The following is a 25,608-nucleotide window of genomic DNA, read 5'->3' on the forward strand; positions in this document are numbered from 1 at the left end:
TCATCATCCAAGCTGTTTTTGAGATACTCTACTTGCCCCAAACCCATGTGTTTACTGCTATGGGAGGCTAGCTCTTCTTCCTGGCTAATTATTGGTATTTCGCTATCAACATACTGCAGAGTAAGGTCTCAGATCTAAGGCGAACCAGTATGAACTGCAAACGGACAGATGAACCTTCGCAAAAAATAGGATAAGATGGGCATTTGGAATAAAGAGTGGTATTGATAAAAAAATAATGAGTCCGTTTAGCAAAAAAAATAAAAATAAACTCCAACTTTTACCCCTCTGCTCATGCGTGAGCCAAATAGCCAATGTGAAACGATGTTTCTAACGCAACTAGGCAGTTTGTTATTGAAAGATCACCTGGGATTTGGTGTTTTTGGATGTATTCAGAAATAGCATTCAAAATGCATTTCCTACTCGAATTTCAGGCGAAAATGACAAAAATCTCCAGGGGTTAATGTGTTAAAGCAGTTAGCATTAAATTAGAAAATTACAGAAAGTATGTATTGTAAATATTGATAAACTGAATAAGTAAGTGAAATACTTCAATTAAACCACCTTGTATGAAACTTATACGGTTTTTGTTGTTCATTAGAGGAATGGATGAGAAACAATACCAGTTTACTCTGACAGTGCTGAGTTAGCTCCCTTCTTCTACTATGATTTACTACTACATGGATCAAATCTATAGGAAGTGTATGTTTGGAATACCGTACTATGTCAGATTCAAGACATGGAGGTAATAAGGAAATGATTTATGGCACAGCTAATCACATTTGACAAGACTGAAAAAATGACATGGGTTCTTAAGGCCTCACTGGACAGTTTTTTGGGCATATTTTCATCCGATGATGACCTATTGCAGAAAAATGATAATAATATTACATTAAAGATACAAATAAAATTTAACTAATGATTTTTGTTAAAAGGATGCTTGTAAGATTCTGAATGAGGTAATAAGGTTAATTCCTTATGCAACTGGTGGCTTTTATACTACCACCAATCCCTCTTTTTTACATTCATTTTTGACAGGAAAGAGCTGTTTTGAATATTTTCCTGTGACAAGGCAGCTAAAAGAATCAGTATGTGCCTTATGCATGTATAAAGTTCACTAGTACTATAACAAATTAGCATACTTTTCATCACCCCTCAACCATCTAGATTTTTAGATATTTACCTCTGTAGCAGACACATAAACACGTAAGCCAAGTCGGCTTCTCATTTGCAGCCCAAGCTACGCATTTGATCTCCAATGCTCGTCTAACTGTGACAGGCAGTCACTAACAAGCCAACCCATTTCCAAGCCTAACTCAAAGTAAATCTAAACCACATTACATATTTAGCTTATGTGTGAATTTATAAATGCTTGGAAAGTGATAATTAGGTTCATGCTTTCTACCTTAAAAATTAGGGGAGTGTCAAAATACGAAACTATCCTTTGAGACCTAACTATGGAAGGTGTACATGCCTGACATCAGTTTCAAGAACAACACATTAGCCTGAAACACCTAGTTAAAAAATATATCCATATCTTTAAATAGCAAACAATAATAGCTGAAAAAGTCACACCATAGCCTTAAGTTAAGAAATTTGCCAGGGGTCAATTTACGAACTGTACCCTGCCACCTTACTCAACATATGAGAAATATTTAGTGCACTTGAGAAGATGTGTAAAGTTGAAACAGAATAAACTGCTCTCCTGAAAATCTTGATTTTTAATCTTACAATGAAATTTATGTACTTAACACATTAACATGCCCTAGTAAATTAAAACAAACTGACATTTTGTATAAATAAAACCAAAAAACAATTTAAATGAAAACATGATGTTTAAGTCATTAAATTCTTATTTAGATTACTCTGATATTTCCATACTTTCCATACTAATGGAAACTACCAAAGTACCAGTACAGTGAAAAAGTACCATGATATGTACCACAGGAAAAAAATACCATGGTAATCCAGTATACTTGTAATACTGTGCACCTTTAGTAGATATGATTTTAATGTTATATTGTAAGAGCTCGGTTGGTCATCAGTGGTCATAATAGTATATTCTGCTGTCGCACAATGTAGCGGCAGGTCTGTGTACAGTTCTTTAGGATTAATCAGTAGAACAAACAATATAGACCCAGATCTGCCAGTGTGTTACTAATCAGTGGCACATCAGGGTCGATGTTGTTTGCAGTTTAACTTGACTTCTAAACAAGTACTTTTTATGAATTTTCTATCATTCTGCAGCATTCTGTTAGCTTTTTAGCTTGAATATAGGCAAAATTATGAACAAAATGTAAAGTTTTGTGCTTTGGAGATGGGTCATAAAATCAGTACTGTTATCACTGGATGTTTTTGACTGTCAACATAAAAACAAACCTTTTGCCAGAAATAATGTTTAAACTCAAATACTTCTTCCACTCTAGATGATTAAGACTGACACAGTACATTAAAGAAAAATGGGGGTTTAAAGACATTCTTTTGTATATGATGGCTGTACATGGAAGTCAGTATATATGCCACACTTATAAGGTTCACTTGACTAAAGTATTATTAATGAATTTTTTAACAGGTGACAACCCTATATTTGACTTACAAAGTGCCAATTTTTTTGTGTGCCAACCCTACTGGGGGGGAGGGGATTGGAAAAAAAGAAGAAGAAAATTAACAAAAGGGATGTTATTATGATTAGAGTTAAATTTGGGATGCTACTCACATGTATTTTCTATTTTATGCTTCATTTCAATCTGTCCAGATCGAAACAAAAGTTTGTACTGACCTACCTACCCAATATTTTTTCAGTGTAACTAGAACTACACATTTGTTTATTTGACCTGATCTGTTTACAAAAGGCTGTTGTTTTAAATAGTTAACATTAGCATTAGCTATGGTACTAGAGTCTAAAAGTTGCTCCTGTTTGAGATTTTATTCAATAATTGATATTCATTATTCATTAATGTGTAATATCAAACCCTTTTTGTGTCTTTTGTACAGCTTCAAATGATTTTACATGTATTGGGAGAACAAACACAATAGTTGTTCTGAATGAATGTACATAAAGTATTGAATATGTAAAGAGAAAAAAAATCATTTGTGATAATATTGTCAGTGCCTTTGTAGCTATTTGTACAGAAGCACGTTATGCTTTCATGCATTGAAACCAGGTTACAATTTATATGTAATACATAAATTATAACTTCTTTCTTCGTAACTTGTATCTGCCATTTGATTTATTTCATTATTTGAAATGGTATGACATTGTTTGTGGTACCTGACAACATGGTTTCATAGTGGCTGTCGATTAATTATTGTTAGTAAGTGAAAGGCTCAGAGTATATCTCTGTCTGGTTGGATATATTTTTTTTCTGAGTTCATTGATAACAGCCTTATTTATTGTGGCAGGGTTTGCCCTTGATGAAATGTAATAATAATAGGATCTTATCAACAAAACCAGAGGCTTTTGGCTTTATCGGATTGAAGAGATATGTGTTGCAAGATAGCTGTCAAACAAGCCATGTATCACTGTCGCATGAGCTTAACTGAGAGAAGAATTTTATTTTTATGCCTACCATGGGTGAGCACTTGTCTCTAAATGAAAAACTACACAAGTTTAAGAACTTGAGGATACTGGCATGTGGTATTTTAAAAACAAAATTGTGAACAATCCAGCAGGTTGAGGTGTGTTTCATTCCAGCCAAGATCCAAGGTTAAGCATACAATTGGTAACAAAAGTGGGATTAATGATTTCCATTGAAACAAGTGCTGTGTGGCTTTGCCCCCCTGCAAACGAGTAATGGTTAAAATAGTTAAATTTTCTGTTATATCAAATATGTTGGAGTATTAGACTTGAAATTAATATTTTACCGCATTCATAGCAAGAAGTAATTAGTTTTATATTGAATGGACTGTTCAGTGAGGGTTCCACATGAATTACATTGATATTGAACAGCTCTTGACTGGATTTGCTGGTAACAAGAGATTCAATATAACGTTCACAGGTGGGTCTCAAAAGCTTTGTGTTGACCGTACATGTTTGAGTAAGCTAATCAGATGTCTTCTGAATTCAGCAAGAAAGGACTGCAAATAACAAACAGAAATAAAAATTGAATCCATCAGCAACTTAAGTGTGCAAAGGTCAAAAAATAGGTTTGCTTCCAGTGGATACAAACATGTGTAACTGCTTAAAAGCAGTGGGAAGAAAATGACATACAGAAGGCTAAATTTGGATGACACCAAGCTTGACATTTGTGTCCAATTGAACTTTGTGTTGGAACTACTGAAATAGCTATTTCAAGGAAGAAAACGGGTCATTTAAACTTCAACTGAGAGAATTTTGCAGATATTTGAAGGATGGAATTTCCTATAAATTTATTCAGTGGTGAATTTGCAAGTCTTTTAATTAGTTCATTTTATGTGGCATGCTTTGTGCACATAATTTCTTTACAGGAAAGTAAGAGTTAAGAGTGTTTGTTTGGTTTCTTTTACTTGATAGTAATTTCATATAAATGATTCAAGTTTCAAGTTGCTTGCAATCAATATGCAAAACAGCCATAATGGCATTTAAACGTGATGCAGAAAATGTTTTGAAAGCCATTAATAATTAACATGAACTGCTTGGAAGGATTGTGAAACAGTGAACGATGCTTGTTGTCTTTATATTCGTAATCTGTTTGAAGCACACTACAGTAGCAGAATTTGTGTCCTGTAAACGTATGAACAGTGCATACAATGAGGTTAGACTGTCCTGAAGTGAGAATGCAACCCAGGTTTGGATATAGACGTCCCAGTACAGTTCAGGAATGTGTTAAGCTGCGACTCATCACTGTCCAGCAAAGGCCATTGTCCCTTGTCGGATTAAGGTAAATGTGTACTAATTTTTTATTTGCTTGGATGGCATATCATTTTCCCAGTTGGCTATATGTGGAGTTCAGGTGAATACTTTAATGATGATGAAAATGAGAAGTGCTGTATCCCATTTGATTGTATGACTTGAAGGTGCTATTAAAGAATTGGATACCCCTGCCACGAATATTAAAAGAATGGAATGCTTTACATTTAATATATTTGCCAGGAATAGAAAGGGCCACTGATTACAATTAGGGGATGCATTAAATTTATTATTACCATCTTAGCTGTTTATTTGAAGCTGTAATTGTTCTTACCTATTTTGTTATTGTATACCCTAGATTACACTGGTGATGGGAGAGACTTAGTTTGTTTTGGCTTTGTTAATTTTTAATGGCACTTTTTACACATCATTTGCTTTGTTGTACCGAAATGATGTGAGCTAGGTGCCTTGTCCAAGAATCAACAGGGCAGCCATCCATGGCTGGTCTGGACTGATACTGAACACATGATCTTTGGATTAAAAGGCATTGCGCTAATAATTAGGCTACTCCAGTTTCCCTATACTTATTTTAATGGCAAACATGCTGTACATGTATCCACTTTATTTCATTCTGTTGTCATAAATTCTGGGCCAAAGCTGATTTTGGTTTATTCTGTAGAGAATGGGACAGTGGGATGAGGCCATACTGTAGTTCAACATTGCTACAAAATTCCATCTTGAAAATACTTTATTGGAATGATATTTTATAGAAAGTGTGAAATCACCAAAAACGGGAACACTCACATGCTAAAACATGCTGGGCAAAATAGGACAAAGTCAAAAGACTTGCAATACAGTTATAAAATTATTTGCACAAGTTCATTCAAAGAATGTTCTCCCTAGCTCATTCTTGAAAGAAGAAATTTGAGAATGGAAGCATTTTATGCCACCACATGCCCATTGTTTGCACATAAGTGCTTCAGACATTGAAGCATAATGTTGTGGTCCCCTTGGTGCCCCCTCCCCCTTGTATGATGATGTTTATAGTACAACAGTACAAGTGGATTATTTAGTGCCATGGCAGTTGGAGTAAAGCATCTTTCCAAAGGACATACCACAGTAACCAACCCAGGTTTCATCTGATAATAGGATTTAGACGCACACACTTCCATTTCCAAATCCAGTATGGTAGCCACTTGGCCACCATTAGTTGCCTCTTAAAACATGCAGGAAAGCGCATCATATCAGTCTCCTACATGAAGTTCTTTGTAAGAGTAACTTAGGACACAATGTTATGATAATAGTCTAATTTGTAATTTATACCATTTTTGCTCTTAAGAGTCATTTCGCTTTTTAAATGATTGAAACTCAACATGGAATTGTAATCTACTTAAAACTCAGTGAGCATTTTGAATCTGGCATTTGATAGATTGTAACTTCAATATAGATATCCTTAATTATCTTTTCCTGAGTGGAATATTTCTTTCCAGTTCTTTTATGATCCACATTCCACCAATTTAACTTTACGTTTTTTCTCACATGGGACTTTTATCTACGTCAAGTGTATTAATATCCATGAGACACAATAATTAATTAAATGGAAGTGTCATAGTTGATGGTTATACACTTATGGACTTAAAAAAAATTAAACGAGTAATTTGAACATAAATTATCACTTTATTTTATCACAGAAAAACTTAAAATGTTATGTTTGAATTTAAGACTCATAATGATTGCTAGCTTCCATGTCAGATCCAAAAGTGACAATATATGCCCTAATCTGCCATTGCATAATGTGCTGGCACATCAGGGTCTATACTGTTTTTTCTACTGATTACTCTTAACAAACTGCTCAGACCCAGATCTCCAGAACCATTTGCGACTGTCAGATCTATGCAGTCCTATTGTAAAAGCTAGGATGTTATGCTGATGTAATATTGTGGTAAAGCCTAAATGGCTTCAGCTCCTTGTTCTTAACTTTCTTTTATTTCAGACATAGTTGGGGTATGCCAATATTTTTCAAAAGGGCTGTAAATGATTCAAGTACCTTTTCAGTCTCAAGAAGTTATTGACCTCTTACTGGTTTGTGTTTGTTTAGTGAGGACACTTTTATAATCCTTGATATTGGAATGTGATTCTTGTCATAATCTTTATTGTTTTTTAAGAAACTTAAAGATTTCTCTTGGTACTTTAAATAAAAATGTTGACTTTGGTTAAAATGGCACTTATTGTAATCTTGAGTAACATGAATGGGTAACAAAGAAAATGATCTGTTTACATAAGACATCACTGATTTTTATTTTTTTTAATGGCAAATCCTCTTGAGTGACATTAAAATCCAGTGATCACATTGCCACTGTTTATCACAGTTCATCATATATCCCATGACCTAGTTGTTCCAAATTGAAAATGATACTGCTTGGTCATCCAATATGGCCACCACAGCAGCGATCTTTAAAATCTTATCGTTACTCTTCCTGGTCCAATAATCATATTGACATTTAACTGTAAGACTTATGATGTCTCGTTGGTTCTAAATGAAAAACATCCAGTATGGCCAAAACAGCAGTCATCTTGAAAATCTTGTTATAGCTATTCCTCCAGAATGGAAAGGCATACTGACATGGGTTTTTCAATGGAAGGTTTCACACAGTGATGTTGGGTCGGTTCTAAATGAAATAGGTGTCATTCAGACATCCATTATGGCTACCACAATAATGATCTTGACAATCTTATTATCACTGCTTAAGAATAAATGATCATCTCAACATGGACTTTTCACTAAAGTACTTTTTATGATGTGTGGTTAGTCCTAAATAAGAATAGAGCCAATCAAACCAAGAATATGGCCACCATCACAGCCATCTTGAAAATTGTGTTATCACTACTCCTTATAACATATCAACATGGGGTTTTCACAATGAGGGTTTTTATGTTATCAGTGAAAAATGTGTCAATCTAATGACCAATTAGGTTAGCAGCCACTTCAAACATCTGGATGGACATATTGACATATAGACGAACTATGAATTCTAGTAAATCATAAAGAAACTGGTGCTAATCTGACAGCCAGTATGACTGCCATGGTAGCCATCATATTATCCCTTCTTCTAAATGGAGAGCCATATAAACATGGGTATTTTTAACCAGAAAACTTCTTTTGTTGTCTAGTTGATCCTTCATAAGAATGATGCCAATTTGACAGCCAGTATGGCCATGATGTTGGTTCTTTTTTTTTTTAAATTGTAGCAACAGTGGATGGCCATATCAACATAGGTGCTCATGTGGACAGGAAGTTTTGACCAAAAGACTCCTTATGATGTCTAATTGGTCTTGAATATAAATAGTAATGATCTGACATCCAATATGCCATGGAAACCATTTTCTAAAGCACCGTTGATTTGGGTCTGGGGTTAGGTTAGGTTTTTGACTTATCGTCCTTATTGACATGTATTGATGAATATGCCTATGATAGCCATGCCACTGACAGATTTAGGTGATTTGATAGTAATGTTATGAATTTACAAAATGCTTTTGTCATCCAATTTAGTATAAACCCAGGTATTTCTAGATGGAAAGATCTTGCTGTTATCAATTTAATTTAACATTTCCTTTTCAGACAAAAAGTTTATTTTCTTCTGTTGATATATTACTCTATACCAATTTAATTGCAGTGGTAGGAAAAGTTAAAAAAAATTTCTGTGATCTAATGTTACTCTATACCAATTTAATTGCAGTGTTACCAATTTAATTGCAGGTGTTACTCTCAATACGTTGTTCAAAAATTGCAGAAGCTATAATGGGCTGAGTTTAGTAATTCATTTTAAATCTGATTATCATATAGGCAAAGATAATAATAATAATAATAATAATAATAATAACTTCACCAAAAATAAAGATGACTTATTATTATTCACAGTTGCAAGACCATATTCAGGAATCCATTGTAGCAAACAATTAGTACTGATTTTTATTAATATCTTTCTTTAATTCACCCATTATTTGCCATCACTCAAGACAAGCCAGTTTCCCACTTTCACAAAATTTTGGCAAATTTAATTGCCTTATAAAAAAAAAATCAGATGATAATTAAGTCAACTCAACCACGATCCAGAAAGGGAAAGTCTAGTGCCCAGGGCATGCCATAGAAAATATATATTTGATGATAATCCCTTTTACCCACTTTTAAAAAGTTTGTGGTGAATTTAATTGCATTATATAACAAATAAAATTCATCCAAGCAATATTCCAAAAAGGTTTCAGTCTAGCCCCCAAGACATTTATTCAGAAAAGAACATTATCTCCAGGTCCAGTCATGCTTTTTCATCCTTGTGAATACAGAAAATGTATACAAATTCAAAGCTTTCTTTGAAAACAAAATTTCCTTTTAAGATATGACATTTGTTTATAATTCAATTCTGCTTTTAACACACACACACACACACACACACACACACCCCATGAACCAGATGAAGCAATGAAGTCCATGTTCAAAGAATCATTTTGACAAACATGTTTTTTTTTTTTGCAACCATCACTGGTACATTATAACTGACTTCACATTTGTTTGCAAAACATTTTCAAGTGTTCCACAAACTTAACTATATAGTCTTTCCAATTTATCTTAGGTTGATATAGATTTCCAATACGTCCTTGACTGAGAAAATTATGTGCTATTTTAAATCCATTAAACCTGCTCTGACTAGCTAAAATTCCAAGCTACCGGTAATTGACAGATCAAGGACCAAACAAGGTTGTAATTTAAATGGTTGTTATGATTGGTAAAGACATTTTATTGTTTTGTTATGCACCTATTATATTAAATACTTTCTTCTGAAATTAGCTGTTTGCTTCAAACATGTATCATACCTTGAATTGTATTGAAATTTGGATTTGTAAGTGTTGCGAATCACGTGTGCGTGGAGCCTAAAAACTATACTTAAACATTCTGCTTTTGGAAGTTAGAGTACAGCTTTCACCTCAGCTAGGTCAGCTGCACTAATTACGAAACAGAAGCATGAGAATAGGTGTGGGGTGGGGTAGGGGATGGCTTCCCCTCACCCTTGGAACAGGAGGGAAGAAAGTCAAAATTAAAACTACAGCAGTAATTCACACTGAAGATAAACTTTCAACACATCATTAATGATTCATTAAATAGTCAAGGACAGAATATGAGAAAATACAACAGGTTTGGTATCTTTTAATTTGTTTAAACCTTTTAGCATCCATTTGAAAATTACAATTTGCAAGTTTGAAAAGAGTTAGAGAGAAAACAAAAGAATTGTAATAAGAAGTCTAGTCTTTTAATATGAATACATGACAGTGTATTTACATTGAATTTGAATGATATGTTTAGAGAAAAGTATAATTGTATTCAATTTGAAATAGCTAAATTATTAAGAAAGCTGTACATGTGTGCACTAATTAGAATAGAATATATATACAATTCCATACACAAATAATATTCTTCAGAATGACTTCCAGTTATCACTTACACAATTATCAAAACAAACACAATGACTGTTGCCTGCTTGCGTCTGCATTGTCCTTTCTTTGTGAGTGAATTGTGTAATTCCATTCATACCAAAATGGTCAATAGGAAAATCCTCAAATTTCCTGCTGAAATTTCTGTAGAACTTCTTGGGGTTTTGTTTTTTTTTCAAATGAGGAAATTTTAGACATGATGAATGCTAAAAGTATGTGAATATGTCCTCACAGGAATTGGGTCATTAAAAGCACTAGAGACTGACAAAGTGGAAATAGCCTATAGCATCAGCCTCCCACATTTTATGCCAAAATGTTGGCTGATTCTTATACTGGATTTCATTATGATATGTTGACATGAATAAAAAGAGATGAACAAAGCATGAAAATTTCACTGAAACGTAATACAGGCCATATAGGAAACAGAGCATGTGCATCAGCAGGGTTAAACAGTCTTGTGGATTGGTTATTCCCACTCTTAGGGTTAAATTGGATTCAATATATATAACATAAAAAGGTGGGGAAAAAGGATTGCAGATAAATCAGATATGGTTCTGAACATAAAACCAATTGATGGCCGCAGGTGGCAAAGTGGTCTAAAGCACTTGCCTTTACCAATCACTGCCTTCTTACTTTCTGTTGCATGGATTCGAGTCTTGGGCTCATCCAAAATATGCATTTGAGAAAGCAGCCAGTAGCTTTCTGTGGGTCAGTGGTTCTTTTTCCTGTGTTCTTCCTCCACTAGTTATACTGGCTGTCTTATAATATATAGCCTATCTTAAAGCCCCCAAACAACAACATAATTCCTATGCCAGGTGGATCAGGTGACATGTAAAAAACACAAGATAGGCGAAGATGGGTTCACCAGAATGTTTTGGTTTCTGATTTACACATATTCTTCTGGGGATCAGTGGTTTGGAGATCAGTATCAATGCAACTGTTTGTTAAGTTTTCCGGTTGCAGCAATACCTGATGCATTAATGCATCAACAGTTTTATATGCCATAATAAAACATTAATAAGGTATTCTTTTATAAGAGAGAACTAGCTCTTATGTGTTGGCTAAAACATTCATTGTCAGTGGTTTATGTATTATTGGAATGCAGTCTTTATAAGCAGGTAGTCTTTATATATAGGTAAAAATGCACTTGGAACTTGGTCTATATATATTAAATACAAATGCTTTGATTTATGTATTAATGGGATCAGTGGAAGTTTGTGTTTATACACATTTGCCTCATGTATACAGATGGTCACTAGAAAGACAGATTGACTGTATAATGGTCACCATCTATCTCTCCAAGAGTAATGATTTAACTTGCTAGATAATTTACAATAAAATTTGAATGTATATACCAGTATCTAAATTTATGAGTTTTATTTTTTTCCATAGTGGTGGTGGCATGGCAGAGCACTTTCACCAAATATTTGAATTACATGGTTTCAGAATAATGACAAGAAGAGTGAGGTCAAAATGACCAGTTACATCGAGATGCTTTGAGATGTTTTGCCCCACTAATTTAAATGCATCTGTCTAAAAAAGATGAACAAGTTCTTCAAATGTTGTTGTTGCAGGCCCTAGTGACCTAACATGTTGATTTTGTTCCCTATTTTACAAGAAGTATAGTCTTTACAGCTTGAGCCTCTTTTGTTCAATTGCCAATATTCTTTCTTTTGATTGGCATACTTATAGACATGTAATGAATTTAAATCAGATATTAGCAATTTTGTAAAGTCTTTTATGTCATACATAAATGATCTTTATACATTTGCATGCATTGTGATTTACCTAAAATGCAAATAGTTTTCTTTCTCGCATGTAGTTATTACCAACAATGGTATGTTGATTTAATTGTTCAAAATGTAATACGACTACATGGTTATGTAGTTCATCTTTGTGTATCAAGACATGCAGGAGTCATTGTAGCTTTAAGTGTTTAAGAAATTGGACTTGTGACCAGAAGGCTGTGAATTTGATTCCCACCATCAGGATCAGCTTTCATGGCATGTTCTAGGTTAAGGCACTTTACTCAGCTTGCCCAAACATCATATAACCTTCAAAACATTCCACTACTTTAAAACGCCAAAACCCAGACCAAAGATGTTTCAAAAGAATAAATGCCTTGACTTGACTATAGTTCATCTAGTTATGGCACCATGTATAGCCAGCGCGATCATGTGCTGAAAAATGGCATTAAACTCAGAAACCACAAACTTAGATCTGGCCATTGTATGCACTAGTATATAGAAAAGGTTTGGGCTTAAAACAAGCAAGTAATGGATATATCCATCAAGATGAAATATATCTGTTATTCACTTGGAAAAATAAATATTCTTTTTATTTTATGCCTGAATGCATTGGCTAGCAACATATAACATATTGAAATTATAGCAGTTTTCTTACTGTATCTCTCACAATATTGTCAATGATTTTATGTTCTGCTGCGTTTTGTGTATATTTGCACAGAAAATTACCGACAGTACTGGTAACATAATTCTCCTTCCTAATTCAAGGCAGTACAACACGTAAAAAACAAATGGAATAAAATAGTATGTTTAAATTGTTGAGTTTGAACTTGTTTTAAAGAAAACATGAAAAAAGATATGTGCACATTGTTGTATTTGAACTAAAATCTGTGCTGGGTCAGTGCAGAAATGCTCTAGGAAAGGGATTACCACCTAGTGATGGGATAAATTGCAGTGCAAAACTATATATATATATATATATATATATATATATATATATATATATATATATATATATATAGACACACACACACAAACATACATACATATAAAATCACATAATGGTTCATCACAAAACTATTTACCCATCGATGCCCTTAGTTTAACCACCAAGTAGAAAAACATCTGTTTCATAATGCTCAAACAGATCATGGACTGTCACCATTCATTAGGAATCAAAAATGGAATGAATAGCATTGCTAACAGTTTTTACATACAGGCTATAAGAGGGTTGACACCCATATCTGGTAGGTGAAAACATTTGGCTTACTCAGATTGTATCCTTCATCTTGCCATACAAGAGTCTTAGAATTTGAATTTTGGAAAATCTTGGGAATTCATTTCAGCATGTTATTGGCTATAAATACATGTAATGTATTTAGTTTTAAAACAAATAGCAGGCTAGAAGAGAATGAGTCACCTACTTGAATGAGTCAGATAGCACTTTATTTGGTTGAATGCTGGTGATGAGGTCAGTTTGAAATTATCTGCTACAGTGTTTTGTCAGAGTAAACCTGGGTCTGCACTTTGTCTTGTAAGATACCCATTACATACAATCTGCACTAAATAAATATGGTAATTATATGCCATGGAACAAATCTTTGTTGGGGGCAAAAAACAAAAATATTTTGCAATATGATCTTATCAGTTTTGTTGCCATCCATTGTGAATGTGGCTTGGTTTTATAATAGTTGATGAAAGACACTCAGATTGCCCAGAACAATAATTACAAATATTTGTGTACTTAAATAATTATTTAATAATCAGCTAGTGCATATGTTTGTGTGACTGATAAAAGAAAGGTAATAATATATGTACTGGTATATGTATTTCTGGTTAGGTGCCAGAAGGGGTCTCAAAACCCTTCTTTTACATACTGTAACAATTTTACAAAAACTAAACAGATTACCAATCACATTGAAAAATCAACCAAGTGTGTGAAAATGACAATATATTTTCAAGCCCATTTTTTTCAAATGGAGAATTTCTCTCCTAAATTATAAGTTGTAAAATAGACCCTGTGTTTAAAATATTTCTTCTTTTGAAGTTAGTTGACAATATATATATATATATCCTCGGTAAGAAATGTTTTTGATGTATATTTTATGAATTGAATACAGTACTGTTGCTTTTTAAACCTTTGATGACCGCTACAAACTGCAGATTGTATTTAATTGCTTATGGTGCAAGCACTTGTAATATTGATCATTCTTAAACTGTTGTTCTTATTGTTATTGTATTTCTTGAATTCCAACCATAAGACGGATGTATCAGAACTCGAGAAAATGGCTGGGCTTTATTGTTTAATGAATAATGTCATTTTGAAATAGATGAAGTCATTAGGTAATTCATTGTAATGAAATGCAGAATTCATGCACCTCTCAGTATACAGTGTTGAGTGTCTCTTTGTTTTGTTATTAATCTTTGGCTTGTGAATATCATTATATATAAAATCTATACTCTTTAACAGTGTTCATTATTTGGATCCTTTTTCTTCTCTGAGTTGAGTCAATTATGTCCATGGTGGAATCATGAGACTTGTGACATGATGGTAAGAGTTGCCTCCCTTGAAAAAGTTGAGTGAAAACAACATTTTAGAAAAGAGATTGATAGAACTTTCTGTTTAATGGCAATGAAATTTCACTTTGTTTTACATTTGCTCTTGTGGCCAACACAATTTATCATTAAAAACTTCAAATTTGTATCAAAAAATCATTTCATGTGTAGTAGTTCTGTCTTTTTTTCCAGATGCCATTATAATGGCTGCATTCAGAAATGCTCTGAGATTTTTGCCTTCTACTTGATCTAGAAAGGGCATCAGGGATCTGATATATTTCTACAGTGTTATACCCTCAGTTGATAACATATTTGTTTGCTCAGATTAGTTATTACGAGACTTTATAGGCATTTGTTGGTACAAGTTTCAGCAGTGCCATGGAACTTCACACTATCCTATGGAGATCAGATGGTCCTCTTGTTATTGTTCTGAACTCTTGGGTTTGCATTGTCTCCCATTTCTTGCTGGAACTGGTTGTGACTCCATTTCAGTCATTTGTATTAGTGAATATTTGGACTGATGTTTCCTTGACTGCAGATATCTTAGTCTGTATTTTTTACTTGCAGAAAAGAGTCACACAGCAGCAGTTTATTCCTTTTGTGTGTTAAGTCACTGGTAGCAGTTTGTATTAGTTGATGTTGCACTCCATTTATTTATTCTTTTTCAATAAATTGCAATCTACATATATTGCCACTGCTAGCATTTTGTGCTTGACCATAGGTGACCAACACATCCATCATCATAACTAGAGGGAATCAAATACTTTGAAGCAGGCAAAGTATTGCTGTTCATACATTGTGTTGACCTTGAGGTCTCACACAAATCATAATCTTATAATCATTATTTTGATTAATGTTCTTGTTTTCAGACATTTTCCTTGCTGGCATCTGTCTAAACAGAGTTTGATGTAGAAGGGGAGGAGAAAGAACTTTCTTTCTCCTAATTTCAACAGTCGGGTTCCTTCTTTAGATCCCATGGGACTCATAGAGGGAAGATCAGCTCTTTGGCTCAGAAGGGCACTCCATTGTCCCTGTAGAGTATGGGATCAGTCTCTACTGAGACATGTGATATAGGACACCACCCCCAGTGAGAAAGGAGCAGCATTCTCTTCATACCCACAGCTCGGACCCCAAAAGTGGTGACAGGATCTAGCCACCCAGTAAGGAGAGAGCTATGATCTAAGTGAATAACATCAGAGGAAAGGTCCTCCAACAGATCAGAGTTGCCTGGCCAGTTTATGAATGGTCACAGGTCAGTTGTTGCAATAGGAAACTTTCCTTCCATGAATGTAGTGGCTGTTTTTTTAAAAATCTTCCTAAGTTATTGAAGAGAAAAATAATTGAGTTTCTCCTGTCAAGGGCTATAGGGCAGCCCTATACAAAAAACACTCAAATTTTCAAAGGGCCCAGTCATCGGTCAAGATTCTCATATTGTCAGCCCGATTAGGTATTTCAAGCTGCAGAGACCTGTGTTTTGCTCTCTGATGCCTGAATGAAATCTTTGGTAAGTCTTGTAGGGTAATTATTTATTAACTAGAACCACCATTCTGAACCTTTGGATGCAGTTTCTTTTGAAAACCTTGTACTCAAGACTTGCCCTTTTTAGTATCTGTGAGACAAAGGTGTGAGCTTCAAGCCCTATCCACAGAACTAGGCATGCATTTCATCAGCAATTATGAATTGTTTTCTAATCCTTGCCAAGCAAGATTTACTTTAAGCAAAACAGCTTCCATCAGTGGCTCAACTACATATACAGATCTCCAGTCATAGTTTTATCTATGCTGGGGATGATTAAGATCGACTTTTATGATCAGTTACGAAGAGAAGAAAGAGTAGGAAGCGTCGTATCCTTCATATACAGGATTATTTTGGCTTCCCCTATTTTGAGGAGGATTGTCATGACTATCAAGAGAGCTTATCATTCTCTTGCTGAGAGGGGCATTTCATTAATGTAGATTTAAACCCCATGAGGTTCAAGTCTTTGCAACCTCATTGGCCCATCTAACTCAATGATCTCTAGAGGATGTGATGAAAGTCATGTTTTGGCGATCTTACACTGTCTTCTCCTTCTCTTACGTTCACTTCTTGGCACACCAAAGTGAAGGCATTTTTTTTCTCTAAGACCCTTTATTGTGATACAAAAAAGCGGCCATTTTACAGTATTTCCTTGCTTTCCTGTCCAGTTTGGGTGGGTGGAAGGTCATCAGCTTACATCATTGAAAACCTTCTGGATGTCACCCTATGATGAAGATGAATTCTTATTATATGGATAATGGCCATTTCCATCCTGGAAAGGGTAAGCTAAGCAGTAGTGACAGGTAAGTATTACCTGATTAAAATTAGTATTACCTCCCTCCCCCAATACTTCAAATGATCAATCACTTGATCATTATATGTCAGAGAGATTTGGTTGTCATCTAATTATTATTTCCTGCAGTATATTTAAGGTACATCTTTAGAAATAGGTAATCTTCAAAAGCATCTGAGTTGTCAGTTACAATGTGGCAGATACAGCATTTTTTACAAGGAGACTGGGAAAGTCAGGGTTTATCCTGTTTGTTTTACTGGTTGCTACTTAACAAACTGCATAGATTCAATCTGCCAGTGCATTATGTAATGGCAGATTTGGGTCCATGCAGGTTGCATTTGAACTTGACTAATAAGCATGTACATAAAAATGGGCCCTTCCCCACATTTGTTAAGACCTAATATAGACAGCACTTCAATGCATGAGTAAAGTAATAAGCAAGATCCATGGATATTAGTGTGGTGATCATATATCTGATTAGCTGGACTTGCTGCCAATCTCGAATCTGAATTTCTGACCTGATTTAGATTAAATTTGATATTTGCATGTAGACTTAAATCATTAATATCTCAGATGAATACAGTTATACTGGTAAGTAAAATTCATAGATATTATTTTGGCACGGGTAGAACAATCCATTGAATGGGAGCCTGGGAAAACTAAAATTAAGCAGGTCAGGCATTTTTCCAGATGTGAAAGGCATGTCAGGCAACTGAAAAATATTATTTGAAATGATTATAAATTTAAAAATTATAATGAAATTTTGGATATTTTCCAGCAAAAAACCCCATGAATTTGTCACTGGATTGCCTTCAGTTCATTGCCCGAATTTCCTTCATATAACGCGTAGTTGAATGTTGGGTAATTGGTATCAATGAAGAGGCCTACTATTCTTGCTGTGAGGTATGGTTACCATATCATGGTGTAATTGCTACCAATGAACAATATTCCCATATGAAAAGTTTACAATTACCTGACGGTTTAAATACTGAATTAATATCATCAGATTAACAACGATGTAAACTCAGACAAACACCAAATATTGACAAGTATTTGGTCAGGGGTGGCCCAACTATTAGAAAGCTGATGGACAGTAACACAATATTAAAAATGGGAATGGATTAATTATCTAATTAAATAATTGCAAATAGTTATCTATTTCAAGACCGCTCCGGTGGCCTAGTGGTTAGAGCGTCCGCCTCGGATGCGGGAGGTCGTGGGTTCAATCCCCGGCCGAGTCATACCAGAGACTTGAAAAATGGTACTAACAGCTGCCTCGCTTGGCGTTCAGCATTAAGAGGTTAGTGTTAGGACTGGTCGGCCTGGTGTCAGGATAATGTGACTGGGTGGGACATCATGCTACATGTCTGCGGCATGATGCCCCAGTGCTAGACATCACTATAAACTGCCACATTGCAGACATCGTAGCGATATGACTGAAAAATTGTTAAAGCTACGTTAAAAATAAAAATCACATCACATCACATCTATTTCAAATGAAAAATATTTTACAGTATTCCAGTAGCACATCACTGATAATGTATGAATATTAATCATTTAGAGTGTTATTGTTGGTAAAATAATCAATCTCAAAAAAAGGCATCTATAGCAATAAAAATATATAACTCTTTTTTTTCGATGCATTGTGTAGGGAAACAAAACATGCATTTTCGAATAACTACTTGAACAAAAAATGAATAGTTGCAAGTACATTAAAACATCTGAATGGGGAAAATAAGAACTAATTTCATAATGATTGATACTGCAATCATGGTGTTGTGCAGTGTCGCTTAGGAAAAACTCCTTTATATTTTCCCAGGTATGTATTAACCTGCAGATACTTAAATTTGTGGTTTGTGAAAATTTTTACAATAGTTTATTGGGTTGTTAAATCTATTGTTGGAATAAACCAAGAAATCCTTAAAAATTGGTACCAACAAATAATACTGAAATCATAGTAATTGTTTTATTTAAATTCCAATGAAAATTTCAATAAAAAATCAGAATACATCAAAGAATTAAATGTTACCATATATATATTTACTTAAGACTTGAGTAAAAAGCAAACTACGGAGAACCATATTCTACTGTCACACATTGTGCTGGCAGATGTGTACAGTTTGTTTGGAGTAATTTGTAGAACAAGCAACATGAACCCTGATCTGCCAGCACATTATGCAGCAGCAGATCAGGGTCTGTGTTGTTTGCAGTAGAACTAGACTTATAAACAAGTGTCGCGTGCCTCCTATGGTATTATTTCTAATGCCAGAGAAGGTGGAGAATTAAAATTTAAATAGTTCCGAGCCCCAAGTCAGCATTGCTGACAGTCTAGGTGTATAAATAAAGGTGGAAGGTATGACAATTTACCAGTAATAAAATATATCAAATGTATTCAGTAATTTCATTGACAAATTTCTCAATTGGAATTTTTTGGGAACAATCAATGACCGTAATTCACAGTTGCTGGTTATTATTCCATCACATGAAATTAAAGGGCTAAAGTGAATGTGTTTCCTTTCAGTGTTGTTTCCGGTACTCATCTATCAGTCACTATTCGCCTCTTGTTTCTCTTTGGTACTTCCAGTACCTTTGCATGCTCTCATGGTACTTCCGGATTCGTCTTTCCAACACTTCCAATACTCTCTATCACATGCTCCTTCCAGCACTGCACCTCCACACAAACTGCTGACATCACAATAAACGCCTACCACATGCGGTCCATATATCTTCCATCATCTCCAATCCTTGGATGTCTACTCTAACACCCATTTTCTTGTCACCTTACTATAATCTCGGGAAAATTCACCACTCTCACAGATCTCTCATCAGAATAAAGGTGAATGAATTAACAGATCAACTCGCAGACTCACATCTAAATATTTCATACATGCTTTGTTCTATAATATTTGCAGTACAACAATAATAATATTATTAACAAGTTCTAATACATGCATATACACATCCCTAATATAGTAAACTATCATCATCAATACATACTTCCTATCCTTTGAATTATAACAGACACATACAAATACCTAATTATGTGTGCATAAGTCCAACAATGACTAACTCTGCATAATTCACAACTATATATTCATATACTGATAAAGCAAATACAAGTTCTAACACAATTCTCTAATAAATTCATTTATGCATTATGATAAAACATAATAGTAAATTACACAATCCACTTCGATTCCAGTCTAACAATCAACATACATTAATCCTGCATGTTAATAATTCACTATACACTATGTTACAGTATGTTGATAATTCAGTTATACATTGAAGATTCCATATCTGATAAATTAAATGTACATAATAATGCATCAATCTTACAACACCTAGTTGTGAAAGTAAGACAAATTGAGGCAAAGATATGTTACCTCAACAAGTCTTTGTTTGCAAATCCAACCTAGAATTTCACTAGAATTCCTTCCTGCTGTTTAATGGGTGCACAACTCAAGAGTACAGTCTAATCCCTCTTAATTTCTCTATGATCCACCCCTGGCAAGATTTACACATGTACTGATTGAAAAATGGATTTTATCCAAACATGTGGTTGCTTATTGAGACTCCACCCTAGATTTGAATCTCACAGTTTTGATTGGCTATGGAGACGTTTCTCTTTGAAAACTGACTTGGGTAATTTAACACTTGCTTATTAATCTCGGGTTTCCATTTACCAAAGCCCAAAATTGCTGCCAAGCCCATTTGTGCTATCACTGACTGATTGCAAAACCAAAACAGGATTCTCTATCTCATCATCCAGATTGTAGAATTCCCTTTGAATTTACCATGGACGGGTCATTGAATAATGGTTAAACAAAAGACAGGCAGTTTCTTTGTGTCCAGAATTGGGTCTATAGCCATAATCTTACACAGTACATATTGACCAGATCTTCTTAACTATGAATTAACTAGAAGAAGACATGTATACATGAAACGTGCAAATTTTCCCACAGTGTGACAACAAGTATATACAGTAATTATTTATGGGGATGTTTTGCTTCTGACAAAGTCTTGTACTACCAGTATCAAACACATGCATGTACACAGACAGACATACAGAAACACATGCATTTACACAAGTAAAGAAAAAAATAGAAGAAATGCTTTTATCATAATTTCATGTTAAGTCATACACCTTTTCATTTCTCTCTCTCTCTCTCTCAGTATTTTTGACAGAGCTAGAGATAGTGGAAAAAAAGCAAAATCAATTTAGTTTCAAAACTCAGAATACATGAACTTTTTTTGCCTTGAGAAAAGACTATATATTAGTGAAACTGTGGACTGGTGAATGAGATTTCAAAAAATGGTTGCCATGGGAGAGCTATAGATGTGCAAAATGTTACTATGCGCAGTGAGTTGATCTTGTATCTGATTGGTCAAGTTTGTAAACCATTTACTTTATTAATATGTTTATGAGACTTTGTAAATATATATACCAGTATATCATGGAAATATTCAGTGAGTTTAATACTGAGAAATCTATGCATAATATTGACATTGCATCTGACTGGATGTACTCATTACCACTCAAGAGGTGGTTTTTCTGACCCAGTTTAAATAAACCTGGCAAATAGGACATATCAATATGCTGGATGAATAAATCATTATTTAGCACAAATTTTTTAAAGATATTGACTTGCATCTACATGTGTTTGAAACCTGTTTTCATTTCTGCACCAAAGAGTCAAGTGCTATTTCAGTAATGACTTTTCTAAACTCAAGTCTGTAAAAGAACTGAAATTTCATCAATAAAATATTATCTCTTTTTTTTTTCTGTTACAGCTAGGATAAACTCAAAGAAGATTCTTCTCACTAACATTTTACTTTCATTATCAACCAATCATGCAAGCGAAACCCATATATACTCTATTTTATGTTCACCCATTTCTAGACTGGTTCCCATTCTTCATTATTATACATTGAATTATATTAATGACTACATTCATGTCATGGATACTTTAAATGCAGATTTATTTCCCTTGAGATATAGTTGCAATCTTTGAAATGGATTTAACTGAAGAACCTAAAGAAAACAAAAAACCACTAAACACTTGTGTATGCTAGTGATCACAGAGGTGCAGATGTAAACCAATGCCACTGTTGTATCTGAAGCCCCAATGTACTAACTGTGAGAGTTAATAAGTTGAAGTCTATTCAGCTGGCATGGAGAACTAATATTTATCATTGCCATGCCGACTTTATGGAAAGTTACAGTACTATAATGTGCTATATGGAGAACTTTTGATTTGAAAGTACATATGGGAATAAGCAGGTTTAGGGTTAATACCATCTATTGTCACACTCCCCAGGTCTTCCATTGCTAATAAGGTGTATTGATCTTTGATTCAAAGGTACAGCCCAGTTCCTGCACTTATTTCAATTGCCTCAAATTATAGTTTAAACATATTTGTATTTAGATCATTAATTAAACACAAACTGTCAAAATGGAATAAAGAGATACCTGAATTTACAGTTGAGGTCCTTCACAGTGTCTGAAAGTTTTTGCTTATTACTGTATATTAATAATTATGATAGGGGCAATTATTTTACTTTGACAGGAAACCTGTTAGCTGCCATTAATTATAGCAGAGGAAATCAATGCAATAAAACTTTTATAAAATGTTTATAGCACAGAATGTCTAGTGGTCTAGTAAATACAGGGATTAGTCGGACCCACTAGATGAGGCAAAATTGTACCAATATTTATAATCTGTGTACACACACGGTGTTATTGTCACCGTATTAAATAACCATGTGTCCAGGCATAATATCACATCAGCGTTATCAGGAACCTATTCATCATTGGAGTTTCATTCACCTCTGAAGTTTTCATTTGTTTGATTCGAAGTTGGCAGAGAAGTTAGAATGCAAGAAAAGAAACGCCCCAAGCATCAGTGTTGGCATGTGGTACAGGTGGTTAATATTTATTCTGGCTACATAAATTTATAGTAATTCTTTATATAGAACATCGGGTTGTACAAGTGCAATTCATATGATATTTTGTCATCCAAGAAAATCAAATTTATGACTAGAGAAAGCTTGTTGAAATTTATTACATCACTTATATTAGGAGTAGTGGGTGACTTCAAAGACCCAACTGCAAGAAACAGAAACGAGTCCATGTATTTAATCATCATAAATGTTGCAGATGGGATATTTACAGAAAGGGTGCCTATGACAATCACTTGAGAGAAAACTGATGGTTAATGAGCATACGTCTGTTCATCAGTGTAAGTGAATGGCATAATCTGATGATAGCAGTGGATTTTCTGCCATATGAATAGGAGATTCAACTTCATTCCATGACAAGTTAAATGTATACTATATAGAAATCACATAAAGTAGTGAAAATCCAATTTGGCATGGATTTTGTGGTAATAGTTACAAAATGACCATCTTCATATTGTCAGAAAGTGTTCAGACAAGAAGAAATGAATCCAGTAACCAAGTGGTCTCCAAAGTGTATAAAGTAATGAAAATTTCTGGCCTAAATTTCTTGGGCAAAAATGAGATTGCCTGACTTTTTTACTTCACAGAAGGTGATAAATGAGTGAGCTATATTTTAAAGTAGTAAAACTTGATGGCTTGGCTTCTCAACTCCTGATTCATGTAGGGAACATTTATTTTAGTTTTATAAAAGAAAAGATTCCCATCCCCGGGAGAGTGCTTTAACATTTAAGTATTATTATTCTTATCCATAACCGCATGTGCCCCCAAAGCAAATGTAGGTACAGTTTACAGAAAGTCTTGCAGATGATGTGAATTGTGAATGAGAAGCCTGGAGTGTTAATTGGAGTGTGTTCTCTTCATGATAGGGGCTTGGCCAACTACCTGTATCATCAAAGACCCTGTCCAATGGTGCTTGTGGATATCAATAAAAGGGATATTATTACAGGTTCTTCAGGTATTTACTTATCTTTATATAGATGCAGATTGGTTGTTGTGTTGAAATTTAAGGGTAGGAATATGAGTTTCCTTATAATTATTTAATTGCCAGAGAAGGCAAGGGTGGTGTTATTGATTGCCCTGGCAAACAGAATCTACCTGCTGACTTTGCAGACAGTTCCTTTGTAATTCAGTCAGTTATAACTTGGTGGACATTTTTTTATATATATGGGACAATAAAATGACCATATTAAATTGGATCATAAATTGGCAGAGTTTTTTTGGATAGCAGTACATTTTAATTCGGATGTCTAAATTTTTACAGCTTTTTCATATTGATAGTTTCAAGATTTTGTGTCCCATATATTGGTCTGAATGTAAAGAACTTTGTTTATTTCATATTATTTACAGAACATCATAAAAGGTATGTTAAAGATTATACTTTGCAATGGTTATTGGACTTGCTTTGGGGTGGGGCAGTCAGTTGATTGAATAAAAAAAAATTGTCTGAATTTTAAGACAATTCACAAGTTCTGTTTTCTGTCCTGTCATAAGGACATGAAAAATTGTAAACGAGGCCATTTAATGACATGAATAATATAAATCTTCAGAAAAGTTGATTTTGATTTATGGCATGTATGTGATATGAAAAATGACAATAACAGTTTATGACCACTTCTTATAACCATCAAGGACTTGAGGAGAAAATTAAGACAACTTGGATGGCTAGGGAAAATTTTGCAGCAGACTTGTGAGACAGTTAATGGAGAAGATCCACAACCTTGTTTTAGTCATTGCAACGAGGAGTAATGTTTCTATTTTATTTTGTGTGAGAAGACATAAGTGAAATCTCTCCTTGTTTTGTGAGGATTTTGATTGTGAGTCAGTTACAAGAACATGAATGTGCTATGTAATTTGAATTGATGACTCTTGGATTCAGTACAGTGGTGATGAAAGATATATTCATTATTATAGAAAGGCTGGCATTAGCTGATTAGACTGGCTCACTTCTCTTCAGTTCTTGTTGTATTGCTTGCAGTTTTAACATGCTTTTCTGCACATGTGTCCAGAGACTACAGTTAGTACTATCAGAATTAATTACATAAATGCATTTTGTATACCTACTATACACTGCTGTTAGGTCTCCAAGACATTGTGAAATTGCACCAACACGTTTATGAATAGAACTTAAGTGTCATCATATTCACAGGAATATCTTTTTAACAGAATTAGACAAATCAAATTTTTGGACAACATTGAAATTCCACGAATCAGAGGTTAATGACCAAGCTGTGTCACAAACTGTTGTGGACACTAGAAGATACAGTGTGATGCCTTCTTCAAGACTTCCGAATATACCACAAGGACGTTGTAGTGATTATTTTAACCAAATGGTTCCGTACGATAGCCTGAGGTTGAAGTTCCGGAAAACTCCCACACATGATATTCTCTCTTCCTACTTGGAGATGAAGTTCAAATTGCTTTTCCGGTAAAGTTTGCATTATTTCCCTTAGTTCATGCAGTAAGTTCTACAATATTGAAGTGTTTTCAAAGGTGTAGTGATTGTCCTTATGGAGGTCTAGGCTCTAAAATTTTACCTGTGAAACAACAAATTATAGATAGAATCCTAATGAAAGTGGAATGATTGCAAATGAAATGATGTGTGTATTTTGAAGAAAATGTAGAGTGCAGATACAAAACACAGGTGTACAACAATGAATGATATAGGAAGAAAAACATTAATGCATTTTATGAATTTATGTGAAAATTGATAATTTTGGGGCAGCTGCTAT

General features: G+C 34.3%; 1 protein-coding gene across 9 annotated transcripts in view; it reads left to right on the plus strand.

Annotated features, from left to right (window-relative positions):
- Window positions 1–25,608, plus strand: part of LOC149806839 (uncharacterized) — a 247,442-nt gene that overhangs the window by 144,440 nt on the left and 77,394 nt on the right. The window contains exon 1 of one of the 9 annotated variants that reach the window (XM_089958510.1): window positions 3,818–4,856. The exons of the other annotated variants lie outside the window; for them this stretch is intronic. Within the exon in view, the coding sequence (XP_089814636.1) occupies window positions 4,726–4,856 (131 nt within the window). The 5' untranslated portion in view covers window positions 3,818–4,725. Of the gene's footprint in view, window positions 1–3,817; window positions 4,857–25,608 lie in introns of those variants that run through there. 9 annotated transcript variants of the gene reach the window in all.

The sequence above is a fragment of the Sinohyriopsis cumingii genome, chromosome 1 (assembly GCF_028554795.1).
Source record: "Sinohyriopsis cumingii isolate HCF-2022 chromosome 1, ASM2855479v2, whole genome shotgun sequence".
In the NCBI taxonomy this organism is placed as follows: Eukaryota; Metazoa; Mollusca; class Bivalvia; order Unionida; family Unionidae; genus Sinohyriopsis; species Sinohyriopsis cumingii.